The sequence below is a fragment of the Tenrec ecaudatus genome, chromosome 5, assembly GCF_050624435.1.
Source record: "Tenrec ecaudatus isolate mTenEca1 chromosome 5, mTenEca1.hap1, whole genome shotgun sequence".
Taxonomy (NCBI): Eukaryota; Metazoa; Chordata; class Mammalia; order Afrosoricida; family Tenrecidae; genus Tenrec; species Tenrec ecaudatus.
In genome coordinates, this window is record NC_134534.1 from 168,616,522 (window position 1) to 168,632,083 (window position 15,562).

At 49.1% G+C, this 15,562-nt stretch overlaps 1 protein-coding gene across 1 annotated transcript in view; it reads left to right on the forward strand.

Annotated features, from left to right (window-relative positions):
• Positions 1–5,598, forward strand: part of CHCHD6 (coiled-coil-helix-coiled-coil-helix domain containing 6) — a 375,967-nt gene extending 370,369 nt beyond the window's left edge. The window contains exons 7-8 of the mRNA XM_075550254.1: positions 245–380; positions 5,435–5,598. Coding sequence (XP_075406369.1) covers positions 245–380; positions 5,435–5,440 — 142 coding nt within the window. The 3' untranslated portion in view covers positions 5,441–5,598. The remainder of the gene's footprint in view (positions 1–244; positions 381–5,434) is intronic.
• The last annotated feature ends 9,964 nt before the right edge of the window (positions 5,599–15,562 follow it).

Genomic DNA, 15,562 nt, shown 5'->3' on the forward strand with positions numbered 1-15,562 from the left:
CTGCTGGCTGGGGGTCTGGGTGGCAGCATGAAACCTCTGCGTTGTGGTCCTCTCCCATCTAGAGCCCCTCTCTCTTCCAGCATATCCCCCGAGGGGTTCTCTCTGCCCTACGATTCCTCTCTCACCAAAATGTGAAAGGTAGAGGGGCAAGCAGAGGTGGCCAGCGGCCCTTTGCGCAGTTCACAGCAGTGGTCAGCTGGCCCGGGGCCATCTCTTCAAGGCTGTTTGTCCTGTCTTTGCACAGACCCCGGCCGTCCAAGCCCGTGTGCTCCGCCTTGCAGGCCCAGATCCTCCAGTGCTACCATAAGAACCTGCAGGAAGTGCTTCTGTGCTCCGAGCTGGTCAGGGCCTACCAGCGCTGTGTCAGTGCAGCCCACAAGGTAAGCTGAGGGGAGGCTGGGGGGCTAGGATCCCTTGCTGCCCTGCAGCTTTCTGCCGAATCAGCACTCCCCAGAGCTAGGTCTCCTGCCCCAGGCCTCCTCAGCCACTCTCCTGAGGTCACACTTTCCTGCAGAGTTTAGCCTGGTGGGCGGGGCACCACCTTCAGGGTCCCTGACCCACTGAGGACAGAAGCGGGAGCAGTGCCTGAGGTGGGGTGCCAAGCCCAGGATTGTTGGAGGGGGCAGAGAGGTGGGAGTGTGTGGCCCTTCAGGTAGAATGAAGGGCCCTGCCTGGGTCCCTTGTTCCCACAGGCCCTCGGTGAACCACATGGGCAGGCCAGAGGGCCACCGGGAACAGTGCCTTCCCAGGAGGGGCGGCCAAGCAGAGCCTGTATTGGGACACAGAGGGAACCCAAACCCAGAATGCCCTGTCTCGGTGTATGTGAGCCCTGCCTGGCCCCCCTGTGCTGGTCTGAGGGGTACTCGAGGGCCTGCTCCACAGGGTGCCTCTCTCGTTGGACTAGGGGGGAAGTCCCTGGGGTGGAGGAAGCCTGGGGACCTTGGCTTCCAGCGCCAATGGTGTCTCCAACGAGCCCAGCCAGCTGGGCAGTTCCCAACCAGCTGGTCTCTGGTCCTCCCTGAGACTTGACCCCAAACCAAAGCTGAGCATCTTCAATAGAGCACAGGACTCAGAGCAAATCAGCCTCCTGGTTTTTCTGGACCCTCATTCAAATTAGAAATGGCTTTTCGGCACCAGTGTTTTGGTTTGTTCTCCCAAGTCCCCAAATTTAAGAGGAACATTGAAGGGCAAATGGCTAGTGTGGGCTACCCCAAAAGCCAAGAGAGCCAGAGACCGGGCAGAAATATCGCACACTGCTAACTGGGCGCTAGTGTGCTCATGCCTGCTTACCGGAACCGTGCTGACGGTCACGAGGTAACTCGTGTGTGCACTTGAATTAGTTCATGCCGTTGGTAAACCTGAGAACAATGTAGGTCTTTATAGGAGCTGGCAGCCTGGGATAGCTTTGGCTTGAAATAGCTTGTCAGCAAAGTTTTAGCAGCAATATTAGTCCAGATGTTTGAAAATAGCATTTAAGATCAAGGACAGTAAGTACCGTGAGGTGTTTGTCTGTATCTTAAAAACCAGCAGTAGCAACAACATTCGGTAAAAGCCTCGTTATATCTAAGCAAGGACATCAATATGGACATTGAAACACTCATCCTTTCCAACAGAAAGCTGTCTCCTTGGGACTTAGCAGGAAGTCTTACTGCTACTCTACTTTTTAACCCGTAGATTAATTTCATTAGCTTCGCCAGTCATGCTGAATTTGTAAAATTTGCTAATAAAACCAAAAACCAAACTCAATGCCATTGAGTCAATTCCGACTCATAGCGACCCTATAGGACAGGGTGTAACTGCCCCCCTGAGTTTCTAAGACTGTCACTTGTTACAGGAGTAGAAAGCCTCATATTTCTCCTGTGGAGTGGCTTGTGGTTTTGAACTGTTGACCTTTATGCCATTGGGCTCAATCTGAGAGCCATGCTATTTAAAGCCATAAGTTAAACCACTGGGACAGATGAGAAAAGTTGTTACTTATATACAGAGAATACTCTTAAAATGCCCTGATAGTTCCAAAGACTTTATAGAAACATTTAATATATTTAGTGACTGATTTCTATTCTTGACCATTTTTGAGTCAGTAGTAATTCATGAATCCTGTCACCTTCCAGAGTTCTAGAAATTTTGATTTCGACTGGTAGACTCCAACCTCATGACATTAGTCTTCTATTAAGTCCAATATAGTCCCTCCTTTTTTGTGTGTGTCAAATGTCTTAGCAGGTCAACAAAAGTGACAAAACTTGATATGGTGATGATTAAATCATTATAGATGAGGCTTGATTGGGAAATTCCATAATCAAGGAAAAACCAAAGTTAATTTAAGGTCAGAAAGAATGTTAGACAAAAAGAAACATGTTAAGACAAATCTTATTCCTAAGAGTTTTACGTGTTTCATTTTGTTCCTAAGTTTTATCACTGAAAAACTGTTGAAGTGATTCACCTCAATCGTGTCTAACTTCTTTCAGCCATGCCCCTGGTCCTCCCTGGTCCCACTTCATTTCCACCGGCCAAATCTACTTAACCTGGTAATCAGTATTTACTTGAACTGATCATCATGATAAACATGTGGGTGAGGGCTTTTGGTCTACTTCGCTTAACTCATTTTAGAGACTGAATTTACTACTATTTCAGTTGAAAGCACTGTCACCACTGTGACATTTTGAGGTGTATGATTCTCCAGGCTTTTTCCATCTGATAAATCCACTCAAATTGGTCTAATATCATAAAAGTTTTTAAACATCCCATTGTTTCTTGTTTTCTAAGCCAATGTCACTAACGTTCACGTCCCTGCAAACTTTCTACGACTTCCTGCACACTCCCAAGTTTTGCCTTACTGTCTTTCACACTCTGACACAGACAAAACTATTCTCTGTTTCTTTCTTCAAAATACAGAAACATTATCAGTCATTTGCCTTCCTTCTAGCTTTCTGACCCATGCTAAAACTTTCAGTTTTAAGTTGGTCTTCATTCGGTCGACTAGACTAGACTAAATCATTTCACGTAGGCTCATCACCCTAAAATGATATATGTTGATAATTGAATATGATACACAATTTAAACCAAGGAAGAACCTTTAAGGTATATAAATTTGAAAGGCATCAAAGTTTTATTTTTTTTTAATCTGAAGTATATAGGTTCAAAAGAAACAAGTTAGAGATTAAAAGCAATTAAAATTATAACCTACTAAGTAAACACCAGCCTTTTCAAGACTGGGTGGTTTGGTGAGCCCAACTCCACCCTTGTCTGGGAGCCTGGTTGTCCAAAGAACAAAGTAACCTTCAAGCCAGCAATCAAAGAAAAGTTTATTTTAATATTAAAGCTCTTCTCTAAAAAACCTTTAATAGAGTGCTCAGACTAGTGAAACTTTTGAGTGTATTAAATGAATCAATCCTCAGTGACTTTCTGTACAACATATTCTTTAACATCTAATGCAAGTTACGTGTAAAGATCCAGATTCTACATCAGAATGGATCGTCTTACTAGTTCCTTATACCTTTGAGAAATTTAATTCATAAGTATGCACGTGTTATAAAATCAGAGTTGAGCTCCTAATGAAAGAAAATCTATCCATGCTTATAATCAATAGCATCTGGAGGTAAAAGCATACTTTTATCAGCCTTTCTACTTTTGAAGACTTGGTGGTACCAATTCAAAATGAATTATACACTCCTTAGAAGGATTTTCCATTTAAAATTATTTTTTTAAAATCAGTTTGTTAATGGAGGGAAAATTAAGCGCAAATAGAATCTTCCTAAGGTTAAAACAGATCTTCAAAGTGAAGGGCCCTCTGCCTCACGGTCAACCTGTGTGCAGCTTCCAGGTGGGTGCTGCTGTCTGAAACCGCCTTGTTTTTGTCCCCTGGCGGCTCCCAAAGTAGTCCTCCCACCCACCCTTTCCTGCTGCAGGTCACCCCTCTTGCATGCCCTTCAGCCAGTACTGGTTCGAACCACAAAGGAAACCTCTAAGCGTAACATTCCCAACACAGCACAAACACACCAAAGTATCTGCATAATTGGACACTGTTTTAGTCAGGTTAGCACCGTTAGAAATTACTCAACATCTTCTCGAACGGTAACCACCGAAGGCACACCAACCTGTATTTTATCTTAGAGAGCTCAGCTGTCATTCCCTACTACTGCTCTGAGTGATACCACCGAAGGGCACACAAAACCCCCACGACAAGAACAGCGACACCGCCGTGTGTGTGTGTGTGTGTGTGTGTGTTCCAAGAACTCACTGCCATCAAGTTGATCCCAACATCTACTGACCTTATAGGACGGGATAGAACGATCCCTGTGGGGTGTCCAAGATTGTAAACATCCACTGCAGGAGGAAGCTTCATCTTGCCCCTGTGGAGTGGCTAAGTTTGAACCGTTGATCTGGGGGTTCATAGCCCAGTGTGTCAACTGAGAGTACCCAGAGCTCATTGAAAACGCAAACGTCCACAAATGAAGAGTTTCAGAACAGCGCACTGTGTTCCTGGCTTCCTCTGGGTCACACAGACTCCCCTGCGCCACCAGAGCCCCTATGACTGGGAGGCAGGTACATGGATAGATGTTTGGCACTCACACCAGGCATGTGCAAAACGAACATGACTTTGGAGTTAATCCCCAAATAGGAGTGACCCTGTTAAATGCCAAAGCAGAACGCCAATTGTCAGAAGCTTCTGGGTCTGCCAAAACCTTGGCTGACAAAGCCCGAATGAACTGCAAAGAATGCAGTCAAGGGCACGTCCGCCAGTCAGAGACAAACAGAATGGCGAGAAAATGAGTGGCTTTTTAACAACTCCTAGCTGAGAAAACACACGGCCAGATTTAGTAAAGTCTCGGAACACCCTGAAACACGGAGTCATAATTCCCAGTGCTCACCTTGGCAGAGTCTCTGAGGACCCATGGAACTGCAGGCTAAGATACCCCTTTCTCGGGGCCCTCCTGGACCACCTGAATGCAACCCCTCAGCCTAATGGCGGAAGCCTGATTTGTCTGGCTCCTGGGCAGAGAGCACTTTCCATGCAGTTAAATGAGAGGGCAGAGAAAGAGCTGTGGGTGAGGCGCAAGGGGCTGTGTGTCAGGCATCACCTCCAGGGGCAGGCAGGCCCTGGGCACTGTGCCACCTTCTCACTGGTTTCCCGCCGCCCCCAGGGAGATTAGGTGAATGGCAGGTTTCCCATGAGCTGGTGCCAACTAAGGACACCTTCTGCGAAGGCCTGCTCTCAGGGCACAGAGAGGACAAGACAGTCCCAGGTCATCGGGCGGGAGGTTGATGTGCAGACATCCTTGCTTCTTGGCACTGGAGCGGCACCATCTACAGGGAGCTCTGGGGGCAGGGTACCCTGAGTCCCTCTTGGTACACCTCGTTGGAGCTGAGACCAGGGCTGGGGGGTTTCTGGGCAGACTTGGACTGTGATTGAGATGTGACCTGCTCTCCTCTGTAGGGGTAAGGAGCAGCTAGCTTCCCTGGCCTCGCAGTGACAGCTCCGAAGAAGGAACCAAGCCTGGGAACAGACACCCGAAGGCCACAGTTTCACACCAAGCCCTATCTGTGGGCTTAGGGACCAATGTTCAAAACAAATAAAGCAGATGTCTCCGTGTTTGGTCATTCTCTCTGCTGACAGTCACGACTGCTGCCCACTTGGTGTCCAGCCCCGAGTGGGGCAGCAGTGAGGTAGCGGTGATGAAGCTCAAGCTGCTTGCCGGCCCAGCCAGGAGGCCAGCCCCAGGAGCTCCTAACTGTCACAGCACAAATTCCCATGACCCCCAGCACCACCGCCATGCACAGTCGCAGGGAGGGGGTGGCAAGGGTGGACATGACTCCTCCCTAGGGATGGGGCAGAAGAACAGGCAGGCCTCCCGAAGGCCAGGCCATCTGAGCTCAGCACAAAGGCTGAGAGAAGGCTTGGTGGGCAAGTCAAACTCGGAGGCCATGAGGATCCCAGCCAGAGGGCAGTGCAGGACATGACATTGTAGTCAGCGAGGGTGCAGGTATGGGGACTGGGTGCCAGGCAACGGTTTCTCTTGGAACTGCCCACGGGTTCTGATGAGGGGACAGCACATCGAGCCTCTTCGTGGTGTCTCCCTGGATCCCGGTGGAGAGTGAGTGAAAGTGGATCCAATCAGAAGCCAGATGTGGCAGGAAGCTCAAGGACGTGACACTTAGCGAGGGGCTTTGGAGCTGAGTGCCAGAGGACCTTGAGTCTGGTCAGAAGGCTGCCCATGTATCTGGCTGGGTGACTGGGGCCTGTGATTAAGGAGTTCATGGACGGAGAGGGGCAGCGGATGGACCAGGTTTGGGCTGTACTCACTTCGGCTGACCTCTGAACACTGCTCTCAGCCCTACCTGGGGAAGAGTGCCCAAGGGGCGGTGATGTGGCCACGCAGCTGCCTGCTGGAAAAGCAGCTGGAGTTTGGGATGAGATCCCCTGAGAGCTGTAACCAGACGTGGAGAGAGAGAGGGAGAGCGTTCAGAGATGACGCACCCAAGGCAGGCAGCAGGCAGAAAGGGCTGGTGAGCTGCAGAAGCCTGGCGAAGTACCACTCACCACCAGGTGCCTGGAGTCTCCCTCGGAAGGCTCTGGCCTACCCTCCTCATCGGGAGCTGTGGCCCTCAGACACTGATCCTTCCTATCCACATGTCAGCCTGGGGAGAGGAAGCAGAGACGTGGGGCCTGGGATTGAGGGTGGGCCCTGTCACAGCCTTCTCCCCCAAACCTCCTTTAAAATAACGGGCATTTCCTCCAGTCATGATTCTCCTGGGTGGTGCTGGAACCAAGGGCTCGTCTGATGGGCGAGGTGGCCCAAGTGGCTGGACAGAACACTTCCATGAGCTCCCGAAGAGCCTTTCCCCCATCTCTGTACAACCTCAGGGTCCCAGCACAGCTAGAGGGAGCATGCCCCCCGGCTCTCATGCGGACTCCCATTTGCCTCCTTTCTGCACTGTGGTTCCTGTGGAGCTGCAGCCTGGAAAGGTCTGCATCGGGCCGAAGGGAGTGAACACTTCTTTGGCTTTAAGGTGAATGAGGTCACCTATTTTGGAAATGGGTTGGAAAATGTCCTCAGCCCTCAGCTTCCTGGGCCTGGCCTGCCTCTCTCTTCCACAAAACAAAGCATAACTCACTGCCATCGGGTCAATGCCAACTCATAGTGACCCTGTAAGACAGGGTAGAGCTGCCTCTGTGAGTTTCTGAGACTGTAACTGCTTAGGGAGTAGAAAGCCCCATCCTTCTCCCACAGAACAGCCGATGGCTTTAAACTCCTGACCCTGCAGTTATCCCACTGTGTAACCACCACGCCACCAGGGCTCCTGCCTGTCTTCCACGGGGCCCTGAAATCTAGGCCTCCCCTCAGCTCCCCAATTCAGGCATTTTGTTCAGGGACTTTGCTGGATCTTCAAGAACTTCCTCTTGGTCATAAGAACAGAATGTGCCTTCAGTCTAGCTAGTGTTCAAGGTCCCACCCCTTCTTCCTCAACTCCCTCCCTCCTTCCTCATCTCCCCTCAGGAGCTCTGGTAGTGTAGTGGTTAAGAGTTGGGCTGCGATCTGCATGGTGGGCAGTTTGGAATCCCCAGCAGCTCCTGTAAACAGTTACCGTCTCAGAAACCCACAGGGCAGGTCTCTGTGAATCAGCGTTGAATTTAGTTTGGTTTGATCTCCACTCTGGCCCACCTTCTCTTTTTAGACTATCAGCTACCCTTCCTGCCCAGCGGAGCCCCTGCTCTCCTTCCAGCACCTTCCAAGACACCCACCCTCTTCGGTCAGCTCAGGACAGCAGCCAGAAGGGCCGGTGTCTTCTAAGCTCCCTCTGCAGCCCAGACAGGGAGGAGTACTTGACTGGCTAGATCCTCCTCCCAGGATCCAGCGCACTGCTCAGTGAATGAGTGCAAGAGGTCTTGATGAGATGGCCGGTGCCAAATTCATATTTGTCCTGGGCCCACGTGCATCTGCACGGGACCAGAGTCTTGCTACAAAAGAAGTTCTAATGATGTGGTCTGGGTTCGCTTGGGAAGAGGAGGCAGACAGGGAGTTTGTCGGCGCATGTACCTCCTTAGAAGCCTTGGTTCTACCTCCTGTTCGCTGCCAAGCTAGCAAGCCTCTTGACTGTCACCTGCCGTTCCTCAGCGAAGGGAAGCAGAGCCATACAGAGAATTCCTAGAATATCTGCCTCTTCTTTGAGTAGCCGGCCTTCTCTCTTTGCCAGTGGACTCCACCCCTGCCCTCCCAAGGAGGGTGGGCCCCAGAGAATGCAGCATGGGGCGTGAACTTGAGTTAGCAGAGCCCCACCTCTAGGGAGTAAAGTCTCTGGGAATGGAGTCTCTGTCTTTTGCAAGCTGTGAGCATGCTGCTTAGTCACCTCACTGCCCGGCCCACCTGCCTTCCGGCCAAGCCAGCCAGGAAGGCCTGACTCCTGCGAAGCTGAGGGGTCCCGGTTTACCCTGGCCCAGGTGTAGCAGCCTCCATCGCTGCTACAAGGAACAAAAGGGGGAAAGCAGGGATGGGCATTTGTAACAGGGCAGAGAGGGGCCTGCTTGGGGAGACTTCGCCAATAGTGGCCCTGGAGCCTTGGTGCCCAGACAATGCTTTGGGGAGGTAGGAAGCTTCCTGGGACCAGGTGAGTCAAGAAGTGAAGCCGCCGACACCGGCAGCTAACCTAGTGATCTTGGAAACCCAGGGATTCAGGTGTCGGTCTAGCACCTGCCCCTTCCCTTCCAGCAATCCTCACCAAGTTCTGCTCGAGCGTGGGAGGGACCCGGGCTAAGGGGTTCCTCTGGAAGGGGATCTTCCCCACAAAAACCCCAGCATCCAGGCCGGACCGGGGATCAGATGTCTCTCTCTCCATTGGGGCCAAGGGGGTGGGGTTGGAGGAGAGGGATCAACTAATGACTGCCCGTGGCATGTGTCTCCTCGCTGTGCCTCAACACCAGAGGGAGCATCTGCCCGCACACAGTAGGTCTATGTGCACACGACCACATTTGTACACATGTGTTTTGTCTGTGCCTATGTCTTGTGCACATGTACCTCTATGTCAATGTCCGTACACATAGGAATACATGCACATGCATGTGTAAAACAGGGAAAGGAGCGGTGTCGGGACCTGTGGAATTTCGGAGGGACTCATGAGACTTGACATCAGCCAGACCTCCATTCTCCAACCTTTTGCCACTCCTGATACCAGCCTTCCCTCCCACAGCAGGGGACTCAGCTTAATAATCGGTTGCAACTGTATCTCCAAATGCTCCCACCGTCCTTCTTGTTAGTGGTTCATTGAGGAACTAGCCGAGACCAGGAAGCATTCAGGCGAGGTTCCCCTTCTTCGAAGCACGGCAGCATAAGCTCTTGGTTGTTCCCAGTCATGCAGGCCTGCCTGGCCCTGCTGTCTGTCACCGCCGGCTCTGCTGAGTACCGCCGGGGCCTGACACGATCTCCAGTGGTACAGCCCTTGATCCGTGTAGCAGTTCTCTGAGAAAGCTCCTTACCCTCTCTCCCTTTTCTCCTGCCCTGTCTCTTTGCTCTTTTTGTCTGACGAGCCTATGTGGGCTGGCTACAGATGAGGAGGCTTCAGAAAATTCACGGAAAGACGGAATTACCAGATGGCAGAGACTTGCGGCAAGATGGCAGGCTGTGCAGCAGTGCCCCCCTGAACCTCTCAAACAAAGACAGGACACAGACCATGGCTGATGATCTCAGAACGTTGAGCTTCAGGGGGTGGATTGAATACCAACTAGGAGAAGATGAACAGAAGCGGCGAGAGAGGGGAAAGATGGATCCGGTGAATTGTCAACTGACCTGAGACAGCATGGCCACTTTGAACTTGGATAAGCAGTGTTTGACCGGGACAGCAAGCTGACAGCGTAAAGGCTAGTGACCAGAAAGCTACAATATTCCCCTTGTTCCCCACACCCTCCTGGCGACCAGAAGCATGGCCACCTTCACCCACCCACTGGCTGCTGATTACCCTTCCTACAAGGCCTGCTCTCTGGGATGTTGGAGCCGAGGCCTTGGGGAAGGGCTGCCAGCCACTTCTGCTCCTGAAGATGTGTGAACTCACCTTATCGGACCAGAAGGAGCAGTGCCGATGTTAGGCCACGCTTGGGTGAGGAGGAACAACTTCTACAATTACATGTCCTGCCCCCAGCTGCCTTCCAGGCAAAGACCTTGTGGATAAGGCACCCTGAACCCAGATACCCATCAGGTCAGCACGAACACTGAGTAGGGCAGGTGCCCCATCTCCTCATCCCTCCCTGCCCCACCTCCGCCACAGTGAGCTCTGTGGCTGGACCAGGGCCCTGTCCCCACAATGTCCTCCTCGCTGGGCCACTGCTTTTCAGAGTTCCTTTTCTTTTGCGCCCCTTATTTATTTCCCATTCGTTCTCTTTTCCTTTTGCTGGTTCTGTATCTCTCTTTTGTCTCTTCCCTTATTTTTTTCCTTTTTCCTCTAATTAGGTTTTTTTTTTTTAGTCTCTTTTCTCTATTCCCTGACCTTTTTTTTCCTTCACTTTTTAAAAGTTCCTTATTGCTGTGGTTCGGTCTTTTAATTAAAAAAAAATTTTTCCCTCTTCCCCTTTGCTCCTTGATTTGGGAGACAGCTACCGTAACTTTAAGTCCTAACCATCCCATACCTTCCATAGCCCCCCCATACCGGGCTAAAACCACTACCTGCTCCTATATCATTTGATCAATAATAGACACTGTCCCAAACCAGCCAAACCCACTCTTAACTGCATTACACAAGCCGAACCCAATACACACTCACCTTTTGTATCACACCCAGTAGGAGATTGGTGGTGAATAAATAAGAACACAATATATAATCACCAATCAAGTATAAATACAATACCTCCACAATGTCTTGTTAAAAAGACAAAGGAAAGATCCACGTGTGTGACAGGAGAGACTCTGAAAATGGTCCCACCTCAAAGAGCGCCTAAGGAAAGTGGGAGACATGATGACATCAGTGCGCTGAACAGAAAATTTCAAAGGGCACCTTGAGAAAGAGTCAATTATTATAATAAAATGTGCAAAGACCTAAAATTAGACAACCAAACAGAAAGAACACCCTTAACATTTCTCAACCTGAAAGAACTCAGGGAAAAAGTAAGCCTTGGGTTGTAATATTGAAAGATTCTATGGACAAAATATCGACTGACACAGGAAGCATCCGAAAAGATGGAAGGAATACAGAGTCACTGCACCCAAAGAACAACGCCACATTCCACCTTTTCACTTGCTCAGCATCTGAGCAAGACAAGGGTGCCAAAGGAACAAATTCAAGCTGCACTAACAGCATTAGCCATAAACAAGGAATACCGATGGAAATGTTTCAACAGTTATGAAGCTTTGGAAGTACTTGCTCATCTATTCCAGGAAATTTGGAAGGTGGCTACATGGTCGGCTAAGTGGAAGAGATCCATCTTTGGACCCATTCCAAAGAAAGGTGACACAAAAGTGTGCTCAACGTATAGAACAATATCATTGATATCACATGCAAGTAAAATTTTGCCGAAGATCATCGAACAATGGTTGCAGCAGTGCATTGACAGGGAGCTGCCTGAGGTTCAGGCCAGATTCAGAAGAGGATGTGCAACAAGGGAGATCATTGATAATACCAGATGGATCTTGGCTAAAAGCTGAGAATACCAGAATGTTTATTTGCGTTATGTTGACTATGCACCGGCATTCGATTGTGTGGGTTATAACAAACTATGGACAACCTTGCTCTGTGGGACTTGTACATGCTCGTGTGGAACGGCTCAAAAGGCAGTTGTGCATGGCCCCACAGGAATGGAAGGAATTCCTGGCCAGAAAATCAAGTGAACAGCAGGGAAGGGGAGCGGCTACATTGTAGAGAATACACTGATCATTCTGTTGGTGAGTATGGTGGGTGAATGGGGAGCGGGAACCTCACATAAAAAAGAGATGCTAAAGAATGATTTCACGGAACCTAGGGGGCCAATGGACCAGACTCTGTGTTCCTATGTAGATACTACAAAGACATTTGTACCCAACCCTGGGTCAACCACACCATGGACTGAGTCCATGATGACCTTGGACTCTGACCTTGCAGGCAGCATGGCATAACCTATGGGCTGCACCAGAAGGACTTCACATGGAGGGCTGGCTGAATGAACTGAGCCCTGCCTCAAAGTTGTCTGCACCCTTAGACTGAGGACTGGGTACTCAGACGGGAGAGGAAGCAGAGTGACTGCCAAGGGGCGATGGAGGTGGCAGTCATTGGACCATGGAGGGAAAGCCCAGCATGGTGGGTGTCCAAAGGAAAGGGACCCAGAATCACTGTGTACTTAATACCTCAGTGGCCACCTCACAGTGACATGACAGGTTTTGATCTGTTCGGTAGGAATCTGCACTTGGAAGAAGATCCAGCAAGTTTCTCCCTGGCCCCAATCCCCCATGCTTAGGGTACACAGAGCCCAATCGATTGGGAGATGGAACTGTGCAGGGCAACACTTCATAGGCTTCGGCTCAAGGGGGACCTGTACGCACACAGACTCCGCCGACCGACAGTGGCCAGAGAGCTGCATCATTGTAAAAACTGGTGATGTTCTCAGTGCAATTGCCTTGGACCCCAGGAGGATGACTGACAGTGTTTTACATTTTTGTTTCTTTGGGTTTTTGTTTTTCTAAGCTTTCCTGTTTTCATTTGGTTTGTTTGCTGGTTGGTTTGTTGATGTTGTTGTGGTCGGGCTTGTGGGGTTTTGATTTTGTCATAATATGACCGCCACGGTGAACCTGAGTTGTGCCTATCCCATGGACAAGCAGATGGATTCTGGCCCCCACTTATCTCTAGCCCCAGTCCAAGAACAGATGACATGGCCCTGCTCACGACTCACCTTCATTAAATAAGGGTGCTACAGCAAAGTGTGGTGGAGGAAGCAGATGGTGTGGCCCCTGCCATAGTACCTGGACCTCACCCCAGGAATGTGTGTGCATAGTAGCTTTTCCCCTACACACCTTAGGGATACACATGGCAGCCAACTAAAAAGGAGGGAAAAAGAGAAAAAGAAAGAAAAACAGACATGGGTAGCGGGAGAGCAGGGCACTAACCCACTCAAGGGTAGGGTGTTGTTTATATCTCCACAGAAGAGGAAGAGGGGGACCAGACTTCAACTCGGTGCGCCAAGACATGAATGGCACATGCTGGCATGAAGCAATAAACCAAAAGAGAGGTCTGCAGGGCTGGCCCCAGTCCCAACTACATGGACAACCCCACCACCCCCACCCGAAGAATGCACTTCAGAGGACAGCACTAAAGCTCCAGCTCAGGGAGAGGTGAGCATCTGATCAGAGCACAGAGGAGCAAATGAAGAGGGAAGGAGAGAGCGTGGAGCACATCCTGGCCCAACAAGCCCTGAGGATGCTATTTCTGCTCAGAGCAGCCAATGCACAGGGACCATAGGGCCGGCCCCACCATGAGACATAGCATCCCTCACTGACCCATATTGTTACAGGGGACAATACTGAAGACACAGTGCAGGAATTGTGCCCAATCTGACCCCACAACACTCGGGGGAAATACTAAGGGCGTGCAACAGAGCTGCAAAGGGAGCAAAGCAATGAAGTCCCGAGGAATACCAAAAATAGACTTTGGGGCCAGGGTGTGGCACCCCATCACACTCAACTGGAAAACACTCATAAAGGTCGACAAACAGACCTGGAACTATTTATAGGCTTTTCTTTTTGTTGTTGTTGTTATTGTTGGTTTTCTTTTGTTGTTTTGTTTTGCTTTGTCTTGTTTCTTGCTTATCATTATCTCTGCATGGGGCTTGATCAACGGCAATGTAACCGAGAGGAATTACTGAAACCCAAATGAAGGCCGAACATGATAGTGAGGCAAGAGGAAAGTAAAATAAATAGAGGAAAGAACTAAGAGGCAAAAGACATTTATAGAGGTCTAAATACAGGCATGTATATATATTTATATGTTAAGTATTAAGGCGGCAGACTGACATTGGGCCTCTACTCAAGTACTCCCTCAACACAAGAACACTTTGTTCTACTAACCCGGCATTCCGTGATGCTCACCCTCCCAACACAATTGCGGAAGATAGAATGGGTGCATACACAAATGTGAAGAAAGCTGATGGTGCCCACTTATCAAAAGATGTAGCATCTGGGGGCCTTAAAGGCCTGAAGATAAACAAGCGGCCATCTAGCTGAGAAGCAACAAAGCCTACATGGAGGAAGCACACCAGCCTGCGTGATCATGAGGTGTCGATGGGATCAGGTATCAGGCATCAAAGACCCAGAATAAAAAATCATAACAATGTGAATGAGGAGGGTGGAGAAGAGACCTAAAACCCATCTGTAGAAAATGGGACAACCCATACAGAAAGAAGGGTCACAAGAAAGAGATGAGCCAGTCAGGGTGCAGTATAGCACCAATGAAACATACAACTTTCCTCTAGTTCCTAAATGCTTCCCCCACCCCCACTATCATGACCCCAATCCTAGCTTACAAATCCAGCTAGACCAGAGCATGTACAGTGGTACAGAAAAGAGCTGGAAACACAGGGAATCCAGGACAGATAAACCCCTCAGGACGAATAATGAGAGTAGGGATACCAGGAGAGGAAGGGGAAGGGAAAGTTAGGGGGAGAAAGGGGGGCCAATCACAATGATCTATATATAACCCCCTCCCAGGAGTACGGACAACAGAAATTTGGGTGAAGGGAGATAGTGGAGACATGAAAAATATAATAATTTATAAATTATCAAGGGTTTATAAGGGAGGGTAGTAGAGGGAGGAAAATGAACTAATACCAAAGACTCAAGTAGAAAATGTTTTGAAAATTATGATGGCAACATATATACAAATGTGCTTTACCCAATGAGGCATGTATGGATTGTGATAAGAACTAAGAGCACCAATAAAATGATTTTTTTAAAAAGAAAGCAGATGGTGTCCAGCTATCAATCAGAATAGTGTCTGGGGGTCTTAAAGGCTTGTATTGAAGCACAGAGCCATCTAAGTGAGAATTCAACCGAGTCCACATGGAAGAAGCACACCAGCTTGTGTGATGCAAAGATAACAATAACAAAATTCAAATCTGATGAAGGGGGAAGTATCAGAGTTTAAATTGTGAACACCCAATTTATAGAAGGCTATGGAGGACAGTGGGAGCCCAAAGCCCATCTGCAGAGTGTCTAGTGAGATTAAGGCACTGACAGATCCCCTCTAGCCACAGGCAAGGGTCTCTTCCAGCTTTACTGTCACATAGAGATCTTGTCATCTTGATTATGCTGGATCAAACTTGATACTTGGTCAGTTGACCTCCCTCTTGACCCAACTTTCACTTGTACTAGGTGAAAATATTTCTTGCTTGTTCCATGACAAAAATTTCTTCCCTGGCTTTTTAAATACTGATGGCAGTGTTTTCTTTCTTGCTCATTATTTGTATTTTTATCTTTATGTTATTATTGTTTTATCCTTACCATTTTATTTTGTTTTTTATTTTTGTTTCTGTTGGGTTTTCCAGTTTGTGAAGCACAGGAGTAGCTGCATAGAGATAATAACTGATATACAGGAGTAGGGGTGGGGGGAGGGGGAAGAG